The 26,812-nt window shown below is 45.8% G+C and overlaps 10 protein-coding genes across 10 annotated transcripts; 6 read left to right on the top strand and 4 right to left on the bottom strand.

The window, feature by feature from the left end:
- Positions 1-659: 659 nt before the first annotated feature.
- On the top strand, positions 660-1,716 carry F4817DRAFT_293366 (uncharacterized protein). The gene has a single exon (XM_049299712.1). It carries the CDS (start codon positions 866-868, stop codon positions 1,586-1,588), a length of 723 nt encoding a protein of 240 aa, XP_049154269.1. The 5' UTR covers positions 660-865; the 3' UTR covers positions 1,589-1,716.
- F4817DRAFT_369228 (uncharacterized protein) lies at positions 1,717-3,728 on the bottom strand (the record flags this gene model as incomplete). Its single annotated transcript, XM_049307333.1, has 3 exons — positions 1,717-2,830; positions 2,997-3,530; positions 3,589-3,728. The coding sequence occupies 3 exons, from the start codon at positions 3,726-3,728 to the stop codon at positions 1,846-1,848; spliced, it is 1,659 nt and encodes a 552-aa protein (XP_049154268.1). The 3' UTR covers positions 1,717-1,845.
- Positions 3,729-4,358: 630 nt separating this feature from the next.
- F4817DRAFT_362199 (Rad9-domain-containing protein) lies at positions 4,359-5,926 on the top strand (the record flags this gene model as incomplete). The annotated part of the gene is made up of 5 exons (XM_049306501.1): positions 4,359-4,472; positions 4,533-4,670; positions 4,727-4,871; positions 4,922-5,745; positions 5,777-5,926. The coding sequence occupies 5 exons, from the start codon at positions 4,359-4,361 to the stop codon at positions 5,924-5,926; spliced, it is 1,371 nt and encodes a 456-aa protein (XP_049154267.1).
- A 16-nt stretch (positions 5,927-5,942) lies between these two features.
- On the bottom strand, positions 5,943-7,476 carry F4817DRAFT_293347 (RCC1/BLIP-II). Its single transcript, XM_049299711.1, has one exon. It carries the CDS (start codon positions 7,158-7,160, stop codon positions 6,042-6,044), a length of 1,119 nt encoding a protein of 372 aa, XP_049154266.1. The 5' UTR covers positions 7,161-7,476; the 3' UTR covers positions 5,943-6,041.
- Positions 7,477-7,699: 223 nt separating this feature from the next.
- Positions 7,700-9,521, top strand: F4817DRAFT_362197 (prephenate dehydrogenase; the record flags this gene model as incomplete). Its single annotated transcript, XM_049306500.1, has 5 exons — positions 7,700-7,782; positions 8,141-8,201; positions 8,257-8,368; positions 8,426-8,574; positions 8,625-9,521. 5 exons carry the CDS (start codon positions 7,700-7,702, stop codon positions 9,519-9,521), a joined length of 1,302 nt encoding a protein of 433 aa, XP_049154265.1.
- A 1,924-nt stretch (positions 9,522-11,445) lies between these two features.
- On the top strand, positions 11,446-12,438 carry F4817DRAFT_362196 (glycoside hydrolase family 18 protein; the record flags this gene model as incomplete). Its single annotated transcript, XM_049306499.1, has 1 exon — positions 11,446-12,438. The coding sequence occupies one exon, from the start codon at positions 11,446-11,448 to the stop codon at positions 12,436-12,438; it is 993 nt and encodes a 330-aa protein (XP_049154264.1).
- A 1,990-nt stretch (positions 12,439-14,428) lies between these two features.
- On the top strand, positions 14,429-16,720 carry F4817DRAFT_352632 (FAD binding domain-containing protein). The gene is made up of 2 exons (XM_049305254.1): positions 14,429-15,487; positions 15,629-16,720. The coding sequence occupies exons 1-2, from the start codon at positions 14,618-14,620 to the stop codon at positions 16,469-16,471; spliced, it is 1,713 nt and encodes a 570-aa protein (XP_049154263.1). The 5' UTR covers positions 14,429-14,617; the 3' UTR covers positions 16,472-16,720.
- On the bottom strand, positions 16,673-18,825 carry F4817DRAFT_352627 (uncharacterized protein). Its single transcript, XM_049305253.1, has 6 exons — positions 18,597-18,825; positions 18,446-18,545; positions 17,851-18,295; positions 17,714-17,766; positions 17,574-17,661; positions 16,673-17,514 (listed from the first exon to the last, which is right to left on the bottom strand). Exons 3-6 carry the CDS (start codon positions 18,237-18,239, stop codon positions 16,914-16,916), a joined length of 1,131 nt encoding a protein of 376 aa, XP_049154262.1. The 5' UTR covers positions 18,240-18,295; positions 18,446-18,545; positions 18,597-18,825; the 3' UTR covers positions 16,673-16,913.
- A 999-nt stretch (positions 18,826-19,824) lies between these two features.
- On the top strand, positions 19,825-21,811 carry F4817DRAFT_352623 (uncharacterized protein). Its single transcript, XM_049305252.1, has one exon. It carries the CDS (start codon positions 20,011-20,013, stop codon positions 21,601-21,603), a length of 1,593 nt encoding a protein of 530 aa, XP_049154261.1. The 5' UTR covers positions 19,825-20,010; the 3' UTR covers positions 21,604-21,811.
- Positions 21,812-22,469: 658 nt separating this feature from the next.
- F4817DRAFT_352622 (uncharacterized protein) lies at positions 22,470-24,653 on the bottom strand. The gene is made up of 2 exons (XM_049305251.1): positions 23,856-24,653; positions 22,470-23,794 (listed from the first exon to the last, which is right to left on the bottom strand). Exons 1-2 carry the CDS (start codon positions 24,418-24,420, stop codon positions 22,842-22,844), a joined length of 1,518 nt encoding a protein of 505 aa, XP_049154260.1. The 5' UTR covers positions 24,421-24,653; the 3' UTR covers positions 22,470-22,841.
- Positions 24,654-26,812: the final 2,159 nt, after the last annotated feature.

The raw sequence follows: 26,812 nt of genomic DNA, 5'->3' as shown, positions 1-26,812 counted from the left end.
GTAGACATGTAGATGGGCTCTACGATCACACTAGGGAAACAGCTAGGCGATTGTAGTTGTGGATCGTTAAGCTCTGCTTCAAGTTAAGTTACCTCTCTAGTGGGATATTAGCTATAAAAAAGCTGTGAAGCAGTCTGAGGTCTTGAGGAGAGATGTCGGGTATCGTTGAGTAGATGGGAGAACACGAGGCGTTTGCCTGTTTGAATCGGAAGTTGCCTCTGCTGTTGTCAATGCAGTCTTCATAATGTCCCTCTGTTTGGTTCAATACAAGTACCTACAAATCTGCTAATAGCAAGCACGGATACCCCGATTGTCTCTTGCAGATGGATTCAAGGGCTTCATCCTGAAATACGCGTCTTTCAACCCTCCGAGCAACCAACCAGTACAAATTCCACGCAACAGCCCGACTAGATGAACGAAAAAACACGGTTCCCCCACCGCCGTGTCTGTTCATGTATATTCTAGTTCATTAGTCGTGGTACGAAAGCTCATACCTTCAGTAGTAAATACCATCATACTTGCCCATGTGTCATCAAGACATGCTCCTTGATTCCAACTACTTACTCAACATATTCGTCCTAACTAGAACCACACATCATACATACAAGTACGTTACAGCACCGTTACGAACACCTCAACCCCAGCAAGGCAGCAACCCCGTGGCACCCGTTCTTGACCAGAACCCGCCAGACCCTTATAATAAAATCCAACAGTTCCTAACCCTGACCACGCAGAAGAATCCCTTTTCCGTCGTCGATATAACATACCAAGCAAGCTTCTCAGCTCTTCTCGAAACCCCTCCTAATCTACCACAACTATTAATACGCACCGTCCACACAAACCAAAGAAACCACCAACAGCAACAATGTGCCAGTACATGTGCGTCACCTACCGCTGCGCACACACCGAGCTCCTAGCCGGGCCCAACTGCACCTTCGTGCTTACGCAACTATCCCGCATCCACCAGCCCGAGGCCTGGACGCCCGAGGGCCAACAGACCCTCCCTTTCGACTGGCCGAACGCATGCCTGCCTGGCGACCACAACACGGTCCCCGTGCCTTCCGACAAGTGGTGCGGCTGGGAGTGCCAGAACACATTTGCCCCGACGCAGCGTACGGGCGACAGGATCACCTTCTTCGGTGGCCAAGTTTCCCCCGCAACCGACAGCGTGGTCGTGGCAACGCAGGTCGGCTGGCAAGGAAATAAGTTCCAGAGCACGTATCCCGAGTACAAGTCTCCTAGCTACCACGTCAACGACGACTGTCCTATGAACCAGTATGATGGCGCGAACTATGTCCTAGGTTCTCATGCTTTTGGTGCCTATCCGGCTGTTGGGGCCATGGATAAGTCTGGCACGGTGTCTATGGGATCGGGAATCGCTCATATGACCACAAGTAGAGCAGTGACAGACATGGATCCTATCTTGCCAAGCATGGAGACAGGAACGAACATGATAGGGACAACGGGAACATTAGGGATGCTGGGAGCGCAGTACGGAGTACCTCGAATAGGGGTAGGTTGGAGAGATGAAAAAGATGAAGTGCGGATCATTGGAGACTGGTGGAAGGATGGAGATGTCTTTAACTAAGGATTTGAAACAGCGTCAAGGACGAGTATAGCGTCCAGATGGACTAGTAGGCCCTGCTTTTCTCATTATTGAGTAATTAGTCGAACGATATATTTCGTGTATAATGTGTAGAGATCGAAATTTCTCAATGCTTATGAACGAAAACCCTTCTCTTGAATGGAATTATACATTACAACTGCTCAAGAACCTCCGCTTCAAAGATATGATTGTGACATGAGGCTTATAGACCACCTCCACACATCGCATTGTGGATATAACTAGTCGGAAACATCGGAAAAGTCTGTCTCGTGGAGCTCGTCTGGATCCATAAAATAGGCAATCTCAAGCCTACCCTCGAGATGTTTCATGAAATGCATTTGTAGCAGATCAGATTCAGACGTAGTAAGTTTACACTCGCCTAATTGATTTAAGATATCTATCTTGATTCCAGTTCGGCCTCGAGATATAAGCCTAGAGACAAACTTATATAGACCTTGGAAGCTGAAAGAAGATAGGGAACTGATACAGAGTAATTTGAGCTTTGGAATGGCGCTTAGAGGAATTAATACGGAGTTATGTAAGAGGCTGCCGCCGAAGCTAAATTCGGATAGATTTGGTAACGACGCCGCGATGCGTTCTACTGTGTCCTGAGCGAGATATACTTGCATTAAATTTAGTGACGCCATATTTTTAAGCCGGCAAATTGAGTCTACTAGCGGTGGCTTTGCTTCGGCTATGTGACCGTAGCCGAGCTCATGTAGACCAAGAGTCAGAGACTCAAGATGATCTTGAAGGCCAAGCGCAGTCCAGGTAGAGGCATACTCTGCCTCGGCGTCCGAGTGAATAGATATTAAGGACAAAGACGTGAGGCGGATGTTGGGCGAATTTAAAATATCATTGACCACCGGATCGGAACCAACAAAATGCGAGAAACTGAGATCTTGAAGAGATTTGCATTTGCAGATCCATGAGGAGACCTCTTTGAGTGTTTCCTCGGGGTAATCCGCCGGGTCCACCAAGTTGTACCGGTCGTTCTCGATCAAAAGTGTCTCTAGGAATGTACAATCGGGGAACGAGTTAAGGGCCTTCATAGCCTGCGGTGTAAGATTTCGAAGTACGAGCCTTCGGAGAGATGCTGCATGGTAATTGAGTGCCGTCAAGGCGTTTTTCCCAATTGAATTCTGGCTTATTACTTCAAAACTACGCAGACTGTTAGGACGTAGCGTTTGGAAAAATGCGGCCAAATCTTCGTCTGCAGTAGAGCTTTGGTCTATTATTTGTTAGCATCATAAACGTTAACTAGCAGACATGACTTCTAGCATGGTACTCGATCAAAGAAAATAATAAGGACAGGGGTTGAAGACATACTATAGACAGGTTAGCATCTACGGACACTAGAAATGAAATTGACCGATAAAATTCAACATACCAATAATAACATGTTAAATCGACAAACAGTGGACAACATTCGGAAATAGCACTAGCTGCTTCAATGCTAAGTACTGATCCGTCTCGTATACGCAAGGATGTTAGGGTTCCAAGCCGTGCTATCCAGGTCGGTAATATATGATGTGGAATATATGTGCCCTCCAGATGCGCCAAAGACACAGCGGTTCCCGTATCGTCTGCCAGTCTCTTGATGTATTGGGTAATGGAATCCGCGCATTTGACTATCGTAGCTAGGGTATCCATGGGTGGCAATTGGACTTCGTGAGTATTCTCAGATGTTTTTAGCACAAGAAACTGCTTCATTGCGCCATCGAAGAATATATCCCGGGCATAGTTGTCTCGGCTGATGTCTTGGAGGCATTCTTCGAGGTTACCAAGCGATAGAGCGCGGACGTAAACGCAATATGGGAATGCGGTTTTCTTAATACTCGAGAGGATAATAGACTTCCACAATTGTAACCATTCTAGCTTGTAGATGGCATCACCGGTGTTTACGGGGGAATATTCTTGAATACTTCGCACGAAGAAACTGTTAGTTCCTAATTAAAACTTCCAAAAAGTGCAAGACTCACCTATATATCTGCTCTAATGCAATGCTGGCAATTCGTCGGCTAACAAGCGAGCAGTTGAAGAGGGTTCCAAAGTCGCGACGCGCAGCAAGCTCTTCGCATAATAATAGGAAAATCTCTTGAGGGAGAGCCGAGGACTCCATGCTTGAATAATTTGAATTGGTATGATTAGGTGCCTATTGCATTGGAAATATGATATGGCCTAAAAAATAGAGGAGATGGACAAAATGTAGTTTTGTTAGTATGTAATGCATGGAACGTAAAGCAGCTGTAGGTTGTATTTTATGTACAAGCTTTGGGACTGCTACCCACAATGTGTAACTCTAGCAATTTTCACTGTCTAGTACTTATTGCTACACTATGAATTAGTGTAAGAAGTTTGTAGAGATATGAGATACAAGCTTGGGGTAATTGCTAGCGACACTGTGCAGATCGAAACAGCTTAACTTATGTACTTAAAACAGGTAGGTACCCCGCGACGCGTCTCGATAAGCTTAACGCGACCAAGTCCAACTTCCTTAAATTGGGAGCGAAACCGAGACCGGGGAGAGCCTAGAAAGTGGAAGCTGCTGACTTATTAGTTCTAGTGCTTCGTCAAGAACATCAATAACCACCAATGCCTCGTTTTTATCAAGGCATATCCAAAAAGCCCGAGACCCAAAAATGAGGCATACGTCATCATAACTTACATCAACGATTTTTTTGATCAACAATCCCCTTTCGAAAGTACCCAATTTATACACAACAGCATAGTGACTATCCTTCGGACGACCATGGCTGTATTAAATTTCACTTTAAGTGAGGAAGGGGTCAGTAGTCTAAGAGATGCGTTGACTTGTCTCAGTAAATTCAGTGAAGAAGTTTCTCTTGAAGCAGGAAAGGACAAAGTAAGCTTCATTGTTATTTATCCTAGTCTAACTAGTACTTTGCTAAAATCGGGCGCATAGCTTGTCTTTACCACCCTAAATCCTTCTAAGACGGCGTATTTATGCTTCTCCTTCGTAGCTCATCGATTCTTCTCAAAATATCATTTTGAAGGTGTACCCCAAAATCGAGAGAAGTTCTTTTGCAAGCTTCATAATCGAGTATGTTACCTACTCAAGAGTTGTTAACTTCTTTTCCCTCACACGAATCTTCCTAGGCCTTGCTGTCGATTTTCAGAGCTAGAAGTGGCGACCCTTTGCATGACAGGGAAAAAGATACCACCGTTGAACATTGCGATGTGGCAATAGTAGACGAACCTGGCAAGAAAAGCAGATTCATTGCTAAGATCGTGTTCCGTAATGGTGAGTAATAACGTTGCCCGTGTCCAAGTAGTTAGCTAATAAAAGCGTAGGCATAACCACCAAATACCGACTACCTTTTGACCCTACTATGCCAATCCACGGCAAGTTTGATAGGAACCAAGTGTCAAATCGTTGGTCTATTCCGTCTCGGACCCTACGTCACATTATGGACTATTTTGGTCCCGGCATAGAATACCTCGATTTCCATTCCGAGGACGATGAGACTGTCAACTTTACTTGCTTCACCGAAAAGATCAAGAATGGGGAAGAAGTTTTGAAGAAGCCTCTTCACACATCCATTGCCGTCGAACGGGATGAGTTTGAAGACTTCGATGTTCAGGAGGATAAGCTGCATATCGTAATCAGCGTAAAAGATTTCAGGGCGATTATCCAGCACGCAAATTTCCTCGGCAGTCAGATCTCGGCATACTACTCAGTGCCGACCAAACCGCTGCAGCTGAAATATGAGGGCGATGGGATCAAATGTGAATTCCTTCTGATGACGGTTGGCGAAAGGGGAGCACCCGGCCAGAAGACCAAGAAAACTCGCGGTGGCGCCAAAGGACCAAAACCGCCGCAACTTGAAGCTGCTACTAGTAGGGCTGCATCGCATGCGCCGACGCCAGTTCCAAGGATGCCTCCTCAGCCACAAGCACCACGGCCCGAACCCGTACCTTCTCTCAGACCATCGATTGTTCGTCCATCCCAGCGGCCACCTCCGGCGACATTTGAGTCTGAGTCACTCTTCGTCCCCCAGGACGACGAGCATCAATGGGATCCTATGAATGTGGGTGGAGACGAAGATGAGGAAGAGAATGCCCGATTAGAATGGGATGTTAGGGGTGACTTCGTAAGTATTCCTTTTGCCCAAGGCGTTTACGTTAACGTGGCTAATATGACCATAGCATGCACCAGCGACGAATGCGAGGTCCATGATGACAAACCGGAATACTCAGGAATCGAGGTTAAATGATGCCACTGAAGATACCCCCTCGCACTTTGAACCAACTCAACGCCTCTCGCAAGTTCGGAGGTTCGGCCTCTTTGACGATTAAGGAGCTATATGAGAGCACCCCTATTCATATTCGTCGTGGCTAGATACGTGATGTTTGAGCTCTGGCTATATAGGTACGGAGTTGTACCAGAAGTCTAACCACGGAAGTTAGTAGCCTAGAGAAACATTCCATCTGTTGTGATATTGATCCAACTTGTAGCACACCCGGCTCCGATCGTCGTAATTTGAGATCCCTCCGGTAAATGCTTCAACGACGCAAGCACGTTCCATCGTCCCTTAACATCCCCGAATTTCTCGGTTTGCGGTCCACAATTTCCATGCTCTCCCCAACCCCATGATAATACGTCACCGCCCTCAGTCACAGCTAGAATATGCTCGCTGCCAGCAACGATGCTCTCTAATTTTGGAAGTCCCGGAGGTGGCAGTTGTCCGTGATCATTTCGACCCCACGCAGTTATAGTGCCATTTCGCCGTAAAACGTAAATACCTCCCCAGCTTGCACGAATCGTACTCCAATTGGGTATCTCAACGGGGGCGACGCTTTTCAATTCCCATTTATCTGCTCCCAGGACAAGTATTCGGCCATCCCCGGGCTCACTGATAAGACAAGTCGTGTATTGACAACAGACGGCCTTAGCCACCTTGAAAGAAATCCCGCTAAGTTTCCGCGGATGGTATACTACGCCTTTTGAATCAGCTTCGTTACATAACTCCCCCAACTGGCCTTTTCGCCCGTTGCCCCAACCGTAGACATCTCCGTTGTCCAATACAGCAACCACATGTCTGAAGCCGGCAGCCAGGTTTTGAATCTCTGTCCCGGCGGGAGGGAAGTCCTTGAGCAGGGTTGGACTTAGAGCGGATCCCGAACTTATGTTGGCAGCCCCTACGTCAGGGACCCCGCATACGTACACGCTTGTAGCTTTGCCACTGTCACCTCTAAGCACCAAGACAGACGAGTCCCATGTACAGGCAACGTGAACGACGGTGCCGTGACTTTCAGGAGTTGAGAGGACCAGTTCATGAAACTTGGATGCTTTCGCATTCGTGGCATTTTCCACGATCCCGCAGGCGCCGCTCGAAGGATCGCCAGCCCAGAAAGCCTTCCCTAGTTCCGTAACTATAATCGTGTGGTTTCCCCCTGCTGCAATCGTTACAACGGGGTCCTCAGGGGCTGAGCCCGCGAACTCGACTTGCTTCGGGACTGATACGTCCTCTTGGTGACCTATGCCGAGCTGACCGGATCCGTTGGAGCCGAGCGCGAAGAGACCTTCCATGATAGCTTATATGTGGCATAAAGCCTCTCTCCTATATGCCCGCTTCTTGAAATATCAAGTCATTCTCTGTAGCTTGGGACAGCTTTGACTCTTCCAAGCTTATCTGATTTGATGAATGCGGCGTGGCTGAAGAGAGCAAATTGCCAGGTGATTGATATACTTTCCAAGTACCTAAGTACCGCACAAGCCACACTCACCTCGGAGGCTCGGACTACCTAATATATGGTTCCGAGAATAGTCCGGGCCCATATAATTGGGTGCACGGGTCCAAGCTCAAGCTCCACCTAAATTTTCTGCTTCTATTAAAGCGTCGCTAAAAACTTTTTTTTTTTACCCTCCTTCATATTTTCCATCGCCAGTTTCTAAACCCAACGTTTCATTGCCCGCTCTGACCTACCAGATCGAGAGTTCGAGTTGTTTGTGCTAGGTGTCCAGCATGTAATCACTCTGCTCTTAAATCCTTCATTCAGGTCAATTCTGGTAGGAGAGATTGGGACGATATCATGGCGACCGATAACAGCTCTGGCGTGCCACCCGGCATGGAGAAGTTCATCGTCGGCATCATTGGCATGGGCGACATGGGAAAGATGTACGCGCGGAGGCTTAGCGATGCTGGTTGGAGGTAAGAAACCGCTAGTACGACTGCAATTTGCTGTCGCGCTTAAGCCTTCGTGAATTTATTTTGGTAAGTCGCTTTTTTATATCTATACAAGTTTCCTCGCAAATGATGACTTGAGTGCATTTGGCTCGAGCATTGCCCTCGGCTTCCAGGCGGTCATTCTGATTCCTGGCAGTCGTTGGCTTTCCATGATGAAAAATCTCAGCTACCTTATATTTTTTTGTCTGAAGCGCTTTTACAATATCGCATTTTATTTGACGCATTTTACTATGTCATAAGCTAATATGCGACGTATAGGTTTTACTGAGTGCCAGTGCGGAATGTAATCCCAGAAGTACTAACTAACTATCGATGTTGATAGAGTAATGGCTTGCGATAAGGAGGATCAATATGAGAGTTTACGTGAAGAGTTTACAAGTCGGGTACATATATATAGTCATCCATTCTCAGAAGGAATCCATGCTGAGAGGTTTCCAGAGCAATATACAAATTCTCCGAAATGGCCATCTTGTATCTCGCGCGTGTGACTATATTATTTACAGCGTAGAGGCCGCGGCGATTGACCGTGTCGTTGCCGAGTATGGCCCATGTATGGTGTCTTCATGTATCTGAACTATTCGAAACATAACTTACGAAGTATACACAGCAACAAAGCTTGGTGCCATCGTAGGTGGGCAAACATCGTGTAAAGACCCTGAGATTAAGGCATTCGAAGACCACCTCCCGGCGGACGTGGACATAGTTTCTTGCCATTCTCTCCACGGCCCTAAAGTCGACACGACAGGCCAGCCATTAGTACTACCCCTGCTACATCTATCTACTTAACACCACTTACCATAAATCAGGTTATTATCAGACACCGGGCTTCCGATGACTCCTTTAAGAAAGTCGAGACCGTCCTCCAATGCTTGCATTCAACGCACGTATACCTATCAGCACACGAGCATGACCGCATCACAGCGGACACACAAGCTGTAACGCACGCAGCGTTCTTGAGCATGGGCAAGGCGTGGCATTCAACGCGGCAGTTCCCTTGGGAGGGCGCGCGCTACGTCGGCGGCATCGAGAACGTCAAGATCAACTTAACCCTACGCATCTATAGCCAGAAATGGCACGTGTACGCCGGTCTCGCGATTCTAAACCCAGAAGCCCGTAAGCAGATCGACCAGTACGCGAAGAGCGTGACAGAACTGTACAAACTCATGCTGGGCGGACACCTCGACGAGCTGAGGGCGCGCGTCCTAGCCGCTAAGGAGAAGGTGTTCGGCGAAGAGCACAAGCCAAAGTGGGCTGATAAGCCACTGCTAAAGGACGAGGTCCTGGACCAGTTCATCCTAGGAGGTGCGCGAGCAGAGCGCCAACAGCCGCTTCCTAATAACCACCTCAGCCTGCTGGCGATGGTGGACTGCTGGAGCGCGCTGGGCATCGTGCCGTACGACCACATGATCTGCAGCACGCCGCTATTCCGGCTGTGGCTCGGAGTCACGGAGCACCTGTTCCGGGACGCGGGGCGACTAGACGAGGCGCTGCGGATCGCGGTCGAGGACAACACGTTCCGCAGCGACGACCTCGAGTTCACGTTCGCGGCGCGCGGCTGGGCGGAGTGTGTTAGTCTTGGTCACTTCGAGACGTGGAAGGAGCGGTTTGTCGTTACGCAGAAGTTCTTCGAGCCGAGGTTCCCTGGCGCTATTGAGGTCGGGAATGCGATGGTGAAGGCGGTGCTGGAGAGTACTAAGGACTAAGGACTAGGACGCTTGGGAAAGGGGTGGATTGTCTATTCTGGCGTTGATTTTTATTCGGGGGTTTTGTGTATGAAATCGTGAGAATATTGAGCATTGCGGTTGTGTTGTTGTGTCATTGCGACGAGCAGTCGTTAATGATGCGGTTTTTTATGTATAAGCAATCCGCGGCCGGGTTTGATTAATGAAACATCTGTTTTCGATATATGTTGAGCATATATGTCATTAGTATAAACGACTTCTGTACATCATGTATAACCTTTAAAGACTTAGGGTGAGAAGGTGTCTTCGATTCTCTATTTAGTTATCGATTGAATCAAGCGAAGCCTTTCAGACTCATACATATAAGCGGTACACTTCCCCCTTAATGTTTCACAATGCCATGCCTTATTAATTCTTTGATTAAAATTGTCCTAAATTCAGAGGTCGACTTCTACTAGGCCTTTAGACGCCTTCTATACTTATCTGTATCTACCTAGGTAGTTATGATGTCTCTTGAAAGATTTCTGTAATGTCCTAAAGTCCTCTTCAATAGGATGAAAGAGGAGATGGAGGTGGGGTATGTCAGCTCTTACTCTCCAGGGGTTCCTAATTCCATATAATGTAGTCTTCCGAGCTATGACAAGTTTACCTACCAATGATACCTACGTGATATAGGTAGAAGCACCGAGGTTGGATATCCTGAAATCTGAGTACGTAGCCTTTTAATATGTCAGGGGCACCCTTAAGAGCACTCCTCCACGTGCCTTGCAGTACATGCATTGAACCTGTACGTCAGCGAAGGGAATCGCTTTAAAGCCTTCCTGATTGGTGCTGAGATGCCTATGAGTTAGAATAGCCGTCGGTATAGCTCGGACAATCATGCCTCTCTCTTATCACGCTACCGCGAATTACCCAAAAAGGTAGCTCATTACATGATCAACATAGATATAGCTGCTTCTATACCCATTGCTACCCTGGCGTTCCTGATAAAGCGGGTCAACTGTTAACGTTGCAGGTCATTTGTCGTGAGCTTGATTTAACATTCTAATCTCCCCCCTATGCAAAACCATTCATCTGCTGCTCGCTTGACTATTCCAACACCAAGTATTTTGCTCGTTAGAACTGTTTTGCTGTAACGTAGTGATAGAGATATGAGACCCCGTTGTGTTACGTCCTCCTTGATCGGGCAAACTTGCCAAGACCGGGATCATCGGCCGATGCACGACTCCACATCTCCGGACCCCTGAGGTCAGATGTAGGAGAGGCAAGCCTCCTTGCCCGTTATCACGCCGACTTCCTCTTTTACATGTGCACTATGACTTGCGCGGCTCTTTACTAAGTCCGGAATTAACTGCTACTGCAACTTATGCCTTGTCTAGAATTTTGGTCATAGGTAGGCTTCATGTATCCCCTATCCCATCGTTAACAGAAGACTGCTACCCCATGTAGTTTTTTATAGTACGTGACACTTACCGAATCTCCCTTGGGATTATTTGTTGGCCAATTATCTTGTCTCTAGGTTTTGATTATAAGGGCAGTATTCCCGAGCACTTTCCAAGTATGTTAATGAGCGACGGTGAGAGCAGCATGTTACTAGTAAACTGCAAGGGGATTTGGTCTACTACCATTCAAGGCTATAGGTATTGTGACTGTCTTTTCGCGTGATACATGTAACGTCTCCTGACATAGCGAAGACGCTGGCTCAATGTCAACCTACTGACACAATGGCATATATATCTACTCTGCTCTCGAGAAGGCTTCAATATGCCATGATGATACCACCAAGTCTCTCCTTTATCCTTCATTCTAAACACTCCTTTGGAACACGCTGCCCACTACCTTGAACAGGTTATCCATTTCTTGTATATACTTGTTTTCTGTACATATCTTTTATCTTTGACTTATCAATATGCGTTCCGCCACTGTATATAACTATCTTAGCCTTATGCTCGGCGCAGCAACGGCTCTTCCTCATTCTCTTAAGTCCCGACAGGCCTCAGGCTCCCAGAGCGTTGTCTATTGGGGCCAGAATGGCGGTGGTACGATCGAGAACAACGACCTCTCGACTTATTGTACCGCCGACGCCGGCATTAACATAATTGTCCTAGCTTTCTTGTATTCATGGGGCAGCGGGAGTGACATCCCTTCTGGCACGGTCGGCCAGTCGTGCTTCATTAGTAACTCGGGTGAAGGACAAAACTGCGATGCCTTGTCCGCAGCCATCAAAACATGCCAAGGGGTCGGGATAAAGGTTATCCTATCATTGGGAGGTGCTACTGCCTCTTACTCTCTGTCTTCGCAAGACCAGGCAGAGTCTATTGGGGATTACCTTTGGCAGGCATACGGAAACTCTGGAAACTCAAGCGTACAACGACCTTTTGGCGACGTTGTCATTGACGGTTTCGACTTTGACTTAGAAGTCAACAGAGGAAGCGAATACTACCAGCATATGATATCTCAACTTCGCTCTAACTTCGAGTCTGACTCCTCTCACACATACTACATCACCGGTGCACCTCAATGCCCCATCCCTGAGCCGAACATGGGTGTGATCATCGGCAACTCTACGTTCGATTACCTATGGCCACAGTTCTACAACAACAACAACTACACTTATCCATGTGCTCTTCCCGTCAACGGCAATGCACCATTTAACTACGACCAATGGGTAGAGTGGACAGCCGACACCCCTTCGGCCGATGCCAAGATCTTCATCGGCGTCCCGGCCGCTCCGCTAGCTGCTAACGGCGCACCAACTGGAGAGACATACTACGCAACACCTGAACAGCTCGCAGACATTGTTAACGACTATAAGAGTAACTCCAGGTTTGGTGGCGTGATGATGTGGAGTGCTGGCTTCTCGGACTCCAATGTGAACAATGGCTGCACTTACGCTCAGGAGGTCCACAGTATCTTGGAATCTGGATCCCCTTGTTAATGACCATGCTTTTTGAATCTTTCTTTACATATATTCCTATATATGATGGATATTAGTGATGTAGCGTCTCATATATGACGGAAGACCTTTTTGTATTGTTGATGTATATTACAATTACGGCCGAATATGATGCATTCCACCGACCAATACCTAGACCTAGAGAGCAATTTTTTAGATTAGGTCATCCTAATCGAATAGTGCTCGTATCTGCTCTCCTTCTCGTTCGTAGTCTTCCAAACATCCAAGAACATCTTCTAAACATTTCATGCTTTCCAAAGTGTCTTCATGGCTTGGTCCAAGTGTTTGTTCCCGTCCTTTTGTTGCCCGTTGATACGTTTCCTTTGCTTGTACATGCTTGTCTTGATACTCGAAGGCGTTTCCCAATTCATGTACAGTCTGAAGAGTATACGTGTGTTCTGAACCAAATACCTTTTCTTTTCCCTTTAATACCCGTCGATATATTTCTTCTGCTTCTAAATACCTCCCAGTTTCGTAGAAAACTAATGCTGAATGATATAAAGATATTAGAGTATGCGCATGCTCTAGGCCATATATCATTTGCTCTTCTTTTATTACCTTTTGAAAAATTTCTTCCGCTTCTGCATACTTTCCTTGGTCTTGAAAAGTGCGTCCTAAAAAATATTTGTTGATTATCGTTTTGGGGTGGCTTTGGCCAAGTATCCTTCCGAGCCCTTCTACTATCCGTTGATACGTCTCCTCTGCCTCCTGATATCGACCGAGATCGTGATTAATGGAACCAATTTCACTCCATATCGTGTACTTCATTGGAACTTCACGGTTTCCAAATTTCGTTATTGCACTGCGATAAACTTGTAAGGCTTTCTCAGATTTATTCACTCTTTCGTAGAAACCGCCAATTATCATTAATGCGTAAACAGGGACGTTCCTAGCATTTTGTAAAATGAGACGGAATAGAAGTTCGAGAGGATCCGTCAAAGTTTTTGCTCACTGGATATAGTATTGCAATCTTAGGAATAACTCGAGTTGCTTCGGAGCCGGTAGCACGCTGTTCTAGTTGCATATTTTCATCATCGTAGGAACTATCTGACGAATATCATTCGAACCTTTATGTATGGCGAAGTCGGTTGTGGAGGTATAACAATCGGATACACTGCAAGTGGATTCATTCTCGACAACATCTGCATTCATTAAAGGAGCCAATTGAGCAGGACCACATATCACGCAGTATGCTTAAGCCTTAGTTTGCGGAAAGTTATAATGTCAGTCTCAGTCCTGCCCGAGAAAATTAAATTGCCGGATCCGCTGTCGTTCGGAACGGATCCGGTGATCCGGGCCGGGTTGTATGGAGCTTCCACAGCGGCACGCCCTAGTTATGTGCTATAATATTGGTTGGTATTTTTGGATTGAAGTTTTTTGACAATTGGCCTCCTTGAACAGATTGTATTACAGTGATTCCTAGGCGCCTGCTTATCAGCGGTACTAACTTTCTGCGAGATGCTGACGTTTTCAGTGACTTTTAAGTATAGTAGATGGTGTCTTAACGTGGAATGCATACCTTATAAGTAGGAGTTAATAGACTAATAAGTAGGTAGAATATACAAGATACAGCTCATATACCATATCTTTCAGCAAAATTGATATTAAATATTATTATATATGAAATATGCCTGTGCGATTCTTCCCTTATAGCTATTGACGTGTATCACCCAGTACTTGAAGCGCTAGAATAATGAATTGAAAATGAATTGAATAGAAAAGTAACTAACATTCACTATGTTTACGGAACGCTTTACCTAAAGCGGATTTACATACTACCATCAGACGACTATAGCGTACGATGTGTAAGTTGTACATATAAGGGAATACCATGGGAAATAACGATAGTCATGCGATGGGAGAAGCAATTGCAGTGAAGCCTCGGCAGCAGGTGGGAGGGGAACCACGCGATGGTAGGTACCGCAGCAGCAGGACGAACCCCGCTGTGCGATTTACGGCTTAACTAACAGGGTTCACATTCCCTTATTCATATTCCATTGATTCAGCCACTCTTTAACATTAGCACACGTATGCAAAAAGGCTAGACGTAATTTACAAACGTTCGTTCTACTTAATTCGCCTTGCCCAAAAAATGAATCCATAGCTATCTTGGTCCTTACTTCTTTAAACATAACCAAAAAGTGGAAAGGCGATAGACATAATGGCGAGCATAGATGACGCCGGCAAGCAGGAAGCTCCGGTTATCATCGTGGGCGGTGGTTTAGCGGGGTTGGTAGCTGCTTTCGAATTATCACAGCGCGGCGTGCGGACGTTAATTGTGGACCAAGAAGGAGAGCAGAACCTCGGCGGCCAGGCATTCTGGTCGTTGGGCGGAATCTTCTGCGTCGACTCGACGGAACAAAGACGGCTTGGCATCAAAGATAGCCGGAAGCTCGCCATGCGCGATTGGCTCGGGTCGGCACGCTTCGATCGCCCTGATGATGAGGATATCTGGCCGCGCCGCTGGGCCGAGGCGTTTGTCGACTTTGCTACGGATGGAATGGAGAAGTACCTCAAGGACCGTGGGGCTGGCTTCCTCTCTACGGTGAGTTGGGCCGAGCGCGGCGATGGTACGGCAGATGGCCATGGAAACTCGGTCCCGCGGTTCCACATTACCTGGGGCGCCGGACCCGAAGTTGTGCGCGTGTTTGCCGAACCCGTCCAAGAGGCGGCGAAAAAAGGTATCGTGGAGTTTAAGTTCAGGCACAGGGTAGACGAACTACTCATCGATGAAAACGGTAGAGCATCCGGAGTCCGAGGACGTATTCTTGCGCAAGATCCGTCGCCTCGAGGAGTCAAAACGTCAAGAGAAGAGGTGGGTGACTTTGAGCTCCATGGCGCGGCGGTAATTGTTTCCTCAGGAGGTATTGGAGGTAACGTGGAGGCGGTAAAGAAAGCGTGGCCCGTGGATCGTCTTGGTCCGAAGATACCGCAGAACTTCGTGATTGGCGTTCCTGCGCACGTCGATGGCCGGATGTTAGGAATCGCGGAGTCGGCTGGCGCTAACTTCATCAATCGCGACAGGATGTGGGTAAGTAATATGTAATTCATTTCTCCCCTTTGTTATTACTAGGAAGTGACAAAACCCTCATTAACCTGATTGGATATATCGCTTCAGGAGCACACTCGAGATCCCTGGGTTTATATGATAGGCACTAACTGATTAATACAGCATTACACCGAGGGGCTACAGAACTGGAATCCCATCTGGCCAGATCACGGAATCCGCGTCCTGCCAGCACCATCGTCGCTCTGGCTGGACGCAACCGGAAAAAGGCTTCCGCCATTCCTATACCCCGGATGTGACACATTAGCAACGCTCAAGTACATATGCAGCACCGGCTACGACTACACCTGGTTTATTCTCGACCAATCCATCATCGCGCGCGAATTTGCGCTATCAGGCTCAGAACAGAACCCCGACCTGACAGAGAAGAGCATCTGGCAACTTCTTAAAAACCGAGTCTTTAGCTCTAAGGGCACGGTGCCCGTCCAGAACTTTCAGAAGTTTGGGAAAGACTTTGTCGTGCGCGACAACCTCGAGGACCTAGTCACCGGCATGAACGAGATAGCTAAATCTGTCGGTGGGCCTATACTTGACCCCAAGGCTATCAGGGAAGTTGTCGAGACGCGCGACGACCAGTTTGTAAACAGTTACTGCAAGGATGCTCAGGTGATGGCCATCCGTAATGGCCGCAATTACTGGCCTGATACCCGCCGTGTAGCGGCACCCCACCAGATCCTAGATCCGAAGCATGGTCCCCTAATCGCCGTTCATATGAACCTTCTAACGCGCAAGTCACTCGGCGGGCTCGAGACGAATCTAGAAAGCAATGTTATGAAGGCAAATGGCGAAAAGTTCCCCGGTCTATATGCCGCGGGCGAGGCAGCTGGGTTTGGCGGTGGTGGAGTTCACGGGTACAACTCACTCGAGGGCACATTCCTCGGCGGCTGTATTTTCTCAGGCAGGGCAGCGGGAAGGGCAATTGCTGATGAGCTTCTTGGGCCTGCTTGAGACTAGTAGTCCTGATTTCGGGGTGTAAATTGCAATGTATACTATTTACGGACCGTCAATGACATATGGGATGGTTCTTCTTACTGGCGAATCAATTTAATAAAAAGTTACGCAATCATGATTGGACCTCGTGAATAGCAGTAGGGGGGTTTTGGTGTTGACAATCGATCATTATGGCTAATAGGCTTGAGCATATCTTAATACGAAAAAGTGTTGTTTATAAGTAGTGAATACCTAGGTAGATACATAGGGTGTATATCCAAATATATAGATCCTGGCATATCTAAAAGGAACGATACAGGACAAAGATAAATATGTAAAATATGTAATTGATACAACTAATGACCTTGACTTTTCAATTTCCCCTAATTTCCTTTTTTCCTTCACCAACAGAAAGGCCAGAAGTATATCCTCCATCATAAATCCTAGTCAAGCACCGAGTCTAATAACCCCTCTTCTTGCTCACCCGGTTCATAAACTCCCTGCCCTCGCTCAAGTTGCGCAGATTAATCTCCAGGATATCCAGCAGGCGACGGTTGTAGCTCGTCGAGTTGCCGCTGACGTGGGGCGTGATGATGACGTTTTTCGCGTCCCAGAGCGGGTGGCCCTTTGGCAGGGGCTCCGGGTCCGTGACGTCGAGGGCGGCGCCGCGGATCCATTCTTCGTTGAGCGCGACGAATAGGTCGTCCGTGTTGACGACGGGGCCTCGGCCGATGTTGCTGACGAAAGTGCGTTTCTTCTGGAGCAGCTTGAGCTGTGGCGCTGCGATAAGCCCCTGTGTTTGGGGGGTTAGAGGCACGGCTAGCACTAAGAGATCGAGGTCCGCGGAGAGGAACTCGTTGATTTCTTCTGGTTTCGTCCCTGAGAACCATTTTGATGGAAGAGAACCGTCTGGGTCGCCGAGGCCGGGGACGATGTATGAGTGGTCGCGACGAGACTCGGGCGTAGGCCTGGGTCTGTTCGTGTACGCATACACTTCCATACCAATAGCTTTGGCTATCCGTGCTACCTGTCTTCCGATACTTCCGTATCCCAATATACCGCTACGTAGCACTGTCAGTATCGATACTTGAGAGTCAATTCTTAGAATAACAAGACTTACACTCGTTGGTTGACGGCATCTTGAGTGTCTGAGTCATCATAACTATGCTCCCACCTGTGCTCCTTCTGATGCTCGAGGAAACGTGGGACTATGAGTGGCAGAGTTAGGATTTTCAGTAGAATCATGTTTGGAATACTCACTATTATGCTGGAAAGCGAGGTACGTGCTTATGACCCATTCTGCGATTTGCGGTCTAGTGTTATGAGCGATCTGAGGTTAGTTTTAACGGGCCCGGACACATTTAACATCATATATAACATCGACGAATAAAACTTACGGATGAACGCCATTCGCCGTGCAAAAAGCAATATCGGTGTCGGTGAACAGAGGATTGTTCAATATATAATTTGCCCCGGCGCTCTGAAGCTGCACCAGCTGTAGCGTAGGCGCCTGCTCTCTAGTAGGGAACTGAGGGCCAATGAGAAGGATAGTGACTGTTTTCCAATCCTCAGGAGTAATATTGGGCGGGAGGTCTGGCCTGCTCCATGTATCCCAACGAATATGGAATACCTTGAGGCCGGGATAGGTCTTGCGCAAGCCGTCGACGTATCCCTCAGGAGGGTCCCAGGGCACGATTAGCAGGATCTTGTGTCCCGCTAGACCACTATTCGTAGCCATCTCAGCCACGGGGGTGCCTGAGGGATTTTCAATCAGGACGTTTCTCATGATTGGAGCGATCTTAATGACCTAGTCTAAGTAAAAGTCTAAGTAAAGTGTTTTGTTTGTATGTATGTTAGTTATTGTGTTTGGTCCGTTTGAGCACTGAAATTGTGATACCGTGTCGATGCAATTCCCCCGCCTTAGACGCTGCCGACTTTGGTCGGATCGATGGCGCAATCGGACTGTACGAAAAGAGTAATTGAAGCACAAACCTCCTTTCCGGCTAATATTGGATCAATTGAACACGATGCTCGATTACATAAATTATTAGAAATTTCGACTTGACCTTGACTTATAATATCGCGGGGGGTACTTCGTAGATGATTAAGATGGGTTAAAGGTGCTTGGCTTTTAGAGACTCACATTAAGCGTAGGTATCTATTGCATCTTATAGTAAGTAATAAGCGTGCGTAACTACCCAAGTGCCTACCTTAGGTACATTAGGTACCTATGTAAGACATAAAAATCCCTTCCAATTTAATTTTTAATTGTAAAATAGGTAGTTCTATACTAACAAATGAAACAATTCCTCCATATTCTTTATCTTAAGATATTTATAAATGGAAGATAGCAGATAAAGCTATACCTTAACGGACACAAACGCGATTATAAAGAGATTCTCCATAATGGGACGTTACATTAATAAATACCTGTTTTGATTTATCTCAGGTGACCTCAGACCCGATATTTTCGAGGCGGGCTTCGCCCGCCTGCTTTGCTCGCCCCGGCGCCACAGGCGCCACGCAACGCGTGGTTTATATGTTTATACCTATGGGTCACGGGTAAAACATTCGAAAATATCTGGTTTAAGGCTGTATAACGCTGTAAAGGTCTTTAATAGTTTTGTTAATAATGAAAAAATTAAATATTATATTTATAATAATTTAATATATTATAATAACGTATGAAATAATTTTAATTTTAATAATTTAAAATTAATAATATATTTAATTTATTTTTTTATTTTTTTTATATATTTATACGATATTGCGTTTTTATATATTAAGTTTTAACGTTTAAAAATTTTTAACGTTTTAAAATAATATATATTTAAATATAATAATTTAATATTTTATAATTACGTATAAAATCTTTTTTTTTTAATAATTTTAAGTTAATAATATTATTGTTTAAATTTTTTAATTTTTTTTGTATATTTATACGGTTTTATATATTAAGTTTTAATATTTATTATAATTAACGTTTATTACGGTTATTATTACGACCGGTATTATAATTAACGCATTAAATTAACGCGTTATAATCGTTATTATAGCCATTTTTAACACTTTAAAAGATTTAAAACGCGTAAATTTAATTAATAAACTTAATAATAAAATTAATATAATTATATAATTAATTAAATTTATTATAAAAACGCGTTAATATTATTATTTTAATAATTTTATTAATATTATTATTTTAAAACGTTAAACGTATATTTTTGGTATATAAAATCTTAAAACTGCTTTAAACTATAAATTCGATATTATTTTAAGGGGTTATTCCGGGTTTTGATTGGTTGAAAAGTGGTGTGGCTAAGGGAGGTACAACCCCACGAACAATATCGAATTTGTGGTCTGAGTTTACTGAGATAAGTTTTGATGCCTGAATTCGCCTAATGTCCAATTGTGGCGCAGCAACTAAACATGAATTCCTGCATCATAAGGCTACGGTGAGATTCACTTTCGACACCCCTCTCCTTGAGGGGTCTCAAACTATAATTATTATAACAATTATAATATAGCAATCTTCCCTGCGCGAGGTCCTATCCATTATGCTTCTCGTGGATTTCCCCCCGGAGATTCTCCACCAGGTCATCCAGGAGTCGATGCCCGAGGGGTTTGAGAAGCTTATGTTGACCTGTCGCTATGTTTACGAATGCGGCAAGTCTTTAATCGATACTCATGCTTCTTATATTCGAGAAAATCGATATCTCAATTTCGAAGGCATTTTGGACTACGTGCCTATCGTCACTTGGATTTACACCGTCGCGAATAACCCGGTTGTGGCAAGATATGTCTGGCATGTCGATTTTTGCCAGCGGCGGAGGGGGCCGGACGTGGTGTACCCGCGCAAACGCCTTACCGGAAATGCGCTGGCTATGGAGCGCTTGAGAGCATTTATCACGGAATCGCCATACTTGCGCCGTGCCGGGGTAGACGTGGAGGAGTGGGCAAGATTTCTCCTTTCTAGAGTTGAGGATCTCGATACCGAAGGTCGCGATAAATATTTGGTATTTATGGGAACATTTGTACTCACGCTTTTTCCTAACCTCAAATCCTTGATGTTATCACCGCCGCTAAGTTACCGGCACGCTATGGAATCACCGGCTACATCTTCCTGGAATCACGAGTACTACTCGCAGGCCCGGAGTTTGATGGAGACGATCAGTCGGAGGATCGAGGAGAACCCCGAGGGGGCATCTCTAGGACAGCTGGCCCACGTGTGGATTCGGGACCTCGAAAACAACAATGAGAAGATGGACCTACGCGCCTTATTGTCATTCTTTACTACGCCAGATCCTAAGTCGTTATCCCTTACTAACTGTGAGGATTATGGTGGCGGACCGCTCACATTAGGATATCACCGTCACTCTCTAGATATGAGTTTGGGCTTGCGCAAACTTGTATTAGAGCACACTTATGTGGATAGCGACAGTATATCTCTCCTATTTTCGCGCACGCCCTGCCTAGAATCGTTCAGGTTTAGCTATGTGTCCAGGAATAATAGCCGACCTTCGCTGGATCGCTGGGATGCAGCCGCCTTTATCGCTGCCATTGGGAAGAATGTGGGCCATCACTTGGAAGAGCTTATTGTAACGCTGGAGTACCTCGATGGTCATGTAATCAACGGGGTAGCCTCCATGAAGGAGTTCACAAGTCTCAAAAGGCTTGACCTTGATGTCCGGGTGTTCCACACCCCCGCGTTCGAGACTGAGGAGAGAGGGGGGTTGTTAATCCGCGAGGACATCCTGCGAAAAATTCCGCCCGAGGCATTCGAAGCTATTCCACGCTTGGTTAGGATCCTACCGCCGTCTTTAGAAGAAGTGAATCTATTTGCAGACAACGATAAGTATAGGTTCAACCCCGAGATCGTGAAGAGATTATTGGTTGACTTCGCAGTCGACCGGTGGAACTTTCTCCCCAACTTGGAAATATTCGGGTTATGGTGTAAGTTCTCAGGTCCAAAGAGGGCAGACAAAGTCGACCTATGGCATTACGCCAGATCCAAACGCATCACTTGTAATTTTAATTTCAATGATGAACCAGCTTGGAAATCCTTTCTCGCAAGTCGTTGTACTACTCATCATTATCTGTCGCCGTCACCTTATCCAATAATCAACGTTCTTGAAAATCTAACAGATTGATCTTGAATTGATGTGAGTTGGACATCTGAGCAGTCTCATTTTTACGAACTATGTAAAAATAAAATATCTAATTTTTAAAAATTTATTATACTTATACTTATATTAAATATAACTTCAGCTTAAAATTTCATACCAAACAGGAGGCAACCCCCCGGGCTGCACAATAGCCCGAGTTTACGTAACAACCCTTACGTAATCGCCTGGCTATACCATAACCCCGAAGTTATCCCGGCCACACCTAGGCCCTAGGTTCGATTCCTTAACCTCGCATCTTTATTTATTTTTTAATTAACGCATGACTCAACAGGCAAAGTCAGCGGCGCTTCGCGCCGCTGCCTTTGCCCCCATCGAAAGCGAAAACGAAAGCGAAAGCATAAGCGAAAGTTTATCCCTTTTGTTTTTGGTGGCCTATCGCTAGATCATGTGGTTAAGTCACGTGCGGCTACAGATGTGGTCACGTGGCGTTATCTTATCTTTTTGAGGCCCACATAATATTGTGAGATGCACCCAATTAAAGCCATTTTAGCTTTCGGAGCTGGTTTCGACGAAAATGCCAAGCCATGCCCCACATATACAGGTCGTGCACCTAATCAAATCGCTTAAAAAGTGGTGCACGTGCCAGATACTGCCCATTAAATTACTTTCCTATTTGGGCCATGGAAAAAATTCGACATAATAACCCCTCGTAAACTCGGGCATATTAAATTATTTATTAATTATAAGTTTTTTTCGTAATAAGTTTATTAAACCTCGTTTATTTTAATCATTAATACATGGTATATTACCTAAAATTTAAACCACTCGATAAAATACAAATATTTATTAATTCGAAAACATTTACTTTAATTAATCCAAGCATTAAAATTCACTAATAAATTAATTATTACGATTACTTAAATTAACGTAAATTTCGAAAATTATCTTTCATTATATTGATTATTATGCTGCCTTTTGCGGCATCATGTTGGATATGTCTAACAGCCGTCTAAACTGCGGCTCTCAAACTCCATGCCAATTACCTTGCGCTGTGAGCTGTGGGTGGTAGAATTCCACCGTTCTATCTATCCTCGTCCAATGCAAAAAAAAAAAAAAAAAAAAAAAGCTCTGGCAATCCGTTGAAGCATCGCTTATGGGGTATAATATTTTTTGCAAGACAAATGAAACCCACACTACTTTTTCCGCAACCTATTCAACAACGAACATCGTCTAAACATGCCATGCCGGCGGTCGGACGGATCCTAACGTGCGGCCTCATCGGCTCCCGCGCTTGACGGTGCTCGCTCCTCGTATGCTGGACTCTGGGCCCTGCTCCCAACCTCCTGACTTTGTCGACTTAGTGTCAAATCCTCGACACTCTCGATGCTCTCGTAGGGTATGTCGCACGAGTAGGAAGGGGGCGAAGGCGGAACATCTTGGTAGATTGGAGGTGCCTCGTTGTCCCAGCTGACACCTAACCCCGCCCTCTCTGTTATCACGACGCCGAAGTGCATTCGTAATATACGTGCCACCCCAGTAGGCGTGATATGTTTAGGGTGGGCAGTAGGTGCGTATTCTTGGACAACAACCATCTCCACAACTAATTGGTGTGTAATTTGGGTACCATCTTCGCTCTTCATGTCACACACGGTCTTCGTACTAGGTGCAATCTGGTACTGGACTTCCATCTCGATGCTCCCAGATGGGGAGTAGTCCGACTTCCAGCCGCTATGCAAATCCGCATGCGCTATTATCCGTGCGTCGCTGCGCTTTGTGCCCTTCTTCGTTGGCAAGCCGGTTTCTGGATCTTTTGGCGCATGCTTCTCACATGCTGGCGCTACGGTCTCTATATTCTCTTCGAGCTTCCATGAAAGCCGTTTTAACTTCCAATACTCCACAGTCTTAACATCGGGATTATGCTTCACGATACCGTCAAGCCGTAGGGTGAATGTGTTAGTGCTAACGGGATGTACAACTTGCGTGAAGTGCACGCTAGCTGCAATGTTGGTTGGGGGGAATATGCGAATGCTGTGGTGGGGCAGTTCCGGCACTTGGAGTGATCGCTTTACGTCGATATTCTTCGTGAGCTTGATAGGAGGCCCGGTTCGGGGCGTAGCCTCCGCGAAGAAGTCGTACCGAATGGTGACAACCGCGTTGTCCGTTGTCGCAGGTAAATGTCCATCTAGTAGAACAGAGAAAGGAAATTCGTGAATGCCTGCATATAGTGTAAGTCATGTATTAAGAAAGGTGTCCGGAAAAGGTAAGGTTGGACTTACGCTTAGAAAGAATCGTTGGCTCGCTCAAGAACGTCCAAGACTTGAGCTCTGTCGTTTGATTCGAGCATTGCTGGCAATGCCCTGCAAATGGTCTTTTCTGTGTGATATGGATGTTTAACCTGGCACTGAAATTTTCGACTTCAAACCCATCCTCCTTGACGTCGAGTAATAATTGACCGGAAATCAAAGCACCTGTGCTGTTCTCCGGCTCGCCGTGCATGACAACTGGTGGCGACTCAATTTTCCAGTCTAATGACGCATTGGGATTTTGCGATGACTCCTTGAAAGATTTAGAACCACCAAGATGCAAGCTTGGAAAACTTAGGCGATGGTGGCTATGAGAGTCCTTATGTTTTTCCCTGAGAGGTTCGGCCATCTTTACGGGAGGTGCGGCGGAAATCAAGGATTGAGTGTGATCGGCGGCACTTCCGAGTACCGTAGTTACGGTGGGCCGTTCTCTAGAGGCGGATCGAGAGTTGGGATTACTCCTCCGTTGTACGGACGCCTTGATGTTGTGAATACTGTCGTTAGAAGACCTAAAAAAGTCTACTACTCGATGTGGCATTTTGATGAATAGCTTTAGGTCACTTGGACCTGTGGATCCTCTTACGTCGTGTGACTTCCTTGCGTCTTAAAAGCGCTAGTAGTACCCAAGGTAAAGAATGAAGTAGGTGCGACTGCGATTCGCTTGCTGCTCGATGCCGATGCCGATGGATCTAGGTATGTAGAACCTGAACCTGAACTAATGCATCCGGCTTTGGCGGCCACCTCTTTGTTGCGTTTGAGACAATGCTGGGCAACGGCGAAATACAACCGCAGTAGTAGAGAAATGATCGTATATGCGGATTCGTAACCGAATAACTTCGTCGACTTTCGATTATTTTCTTGCTCTTTTTTACCACGATTTCTGGTACCGGTACTTTGTGTCCCTTTTAGGAATGTTCAAGATTCGTTGTGGGCTTTTGATTGGTCACGATGACGTCCGTAAGTGCATGCCACGGAAGAGTCTCGATGGAACGGTGACAAGGTAAGAAGCTGAAGAATAGCTAACAATGGTCTTAGACCTCGACTGGTTCTTCTTGAATGCGTGTTTCTATAAATAAATAAAAATCCGTTGTGACCTTGCGCGGCGTTGCTATGTAGTTGGGTGGATCGTGTAAGTGGTGTAAGTGGTGTAGGGCTGACGGGCGAGGATGATATTAAAGGATAGTCGAGTTTCGGTGTACTTCGCTTCGTTGACGCTTACGTCCTCTTTTGAAGTTATATTTTAATACTAGCAATAAAGTTTCCATCATGGCATATGTAATATGGCGGATGACCAAGACGTTATGTAGCTGGCGCAATTAAAGGCTTGCTTCACATCATGCTTTCGACCAGAGCTTTCCATCAAGTAATTATGTGTCATGGATTGAGACGGACTGGGTCCGGCCCCTTGTAGTTACAGCGCAAACTCTACAAGTTACAGGCGGGCAAGGCCCTCAAGCTCCTCCACTAAGTCGCAGCGGTTACAGGGGGTCCTCAGCACGCATTCAAACGCCCGTAACTGATTTGTTGCTCTTTGTCTGGCGCCTCTTTCTCGGTCTTTATCCTTAAGTTTTCTTGTACACGTTTGACTCCGTAAGGTACAAACGACTTTGACGGCCCTGAATTTACGTAAGCGGCGACTTGAAAATTTGGCCAGATTCAAGGGGGATCCTGACTATTAAATTTTCATGCCTCTTTTTAGAAGCACTGTTAAGTATTAGGTACCTGTTTTGTGGGCAAGGGGCCAACGAAGACGCGTTCTATTTTTCTACAATACATGGCGAAAGTCTTATAAGATTTTTTGTAAACCATACTACACACCTTAATGTATACACCTAATTTCTACAACATAAACGCCGCAAAGTGCCCCGCAATCAGCCCTGCACACATTACGGGGTCGGAGCATATGGACGTAGAGGAACCGATAAGGTTAGCTGGGGAAGACGGAGCAGCTGATGCAATAATTGCCATGCAAACAGCAATTACGTACCAGGTAATGCTAGGTATTTCAACTATGTACATACTGACAATGACGCCTTCATCAGACGTTGTGATACAATGGAGACAACCACACCGCCGAATTAACTCATGAGCTCGGATCACCTATCCTGGCTAATTCGGGAAATAAACAAAGCTCTATTCGCGGCGGACTCCTTACTATGATCTGGTACATATGTAAGAAATTTCATAGACCCACTTGATCGAAGCCATCGTGAAGGACGGAGAACATACGATGGCTGCTGGAACCACTAGGTTAGAGAGCTATACATACATAGGAGAGATGGCTGGTGGGCCGCGTTACTCGATCGTTACCCTATAAGATCCACAGCGGTGCGACCGTTTACCAAATCGGGGGCCGGCGGAAGTGGGCGAAGGACCTGGAAGAGGTCTGAACCAAGTTCTAGAAGAGAACAAGGAAAATGCTAAAATGGAAAACAACGGCAAAAAGATCAAACTTTGAAATCTGAATATTCCCCTGACTATCCAATCTTGGAATAGGCCTGTGTGACTCTACCTTAGAAATCATAGCTGCTATGTAATAATTTGAGATTTTAAACTTGACATCCTTTAAAATTAAAATCGATCTCATATCGGAGATCTACCGCTGTCACATGAATTGTATTTTTGTACTTCTGTACATTTGTAACCTAGGTACATGGTACATAGTACATGGTGTAACCAACTGTCCATGTTTCCTGGTGACAGGAAAATTATTTTTTCCCCATACAATTAATAGGCAATTAATCCGGCGGGGCTCGCCGAACTCAATTTGAATCTTCTGAAAGCCCCACCTGGTCACAACTTCTGAAATATTTTCACCCAAGTTATCCACAACTCGCGAACTAGATTTTCTTTCTATGTGGATATTCCAATCCACTTCTTTTATGAGCCGCAACTTGCCGCCGATCCATCGGTGGAAAAAATATTTTTCC

This window comes from Daldinia loculata, assembly GCF_022478755.1.
Source record: "Daldinia loculata strain CBS 113971 unplaced genomic scaffold F4817scaffold_86, whole genome shotgun sequence".
Classification (NCBI taxonomy): Eukaryota; Fungi; Ascomycota; class Sordariomycetes; order Xylariales; family Hypoxylaceae; genus Daldinia; species Daldinia loculata.
Note: the sequence above shows the minus strand (reverse complement) of the source record. Positions and strands in the feature narration are given on the sequence as shown.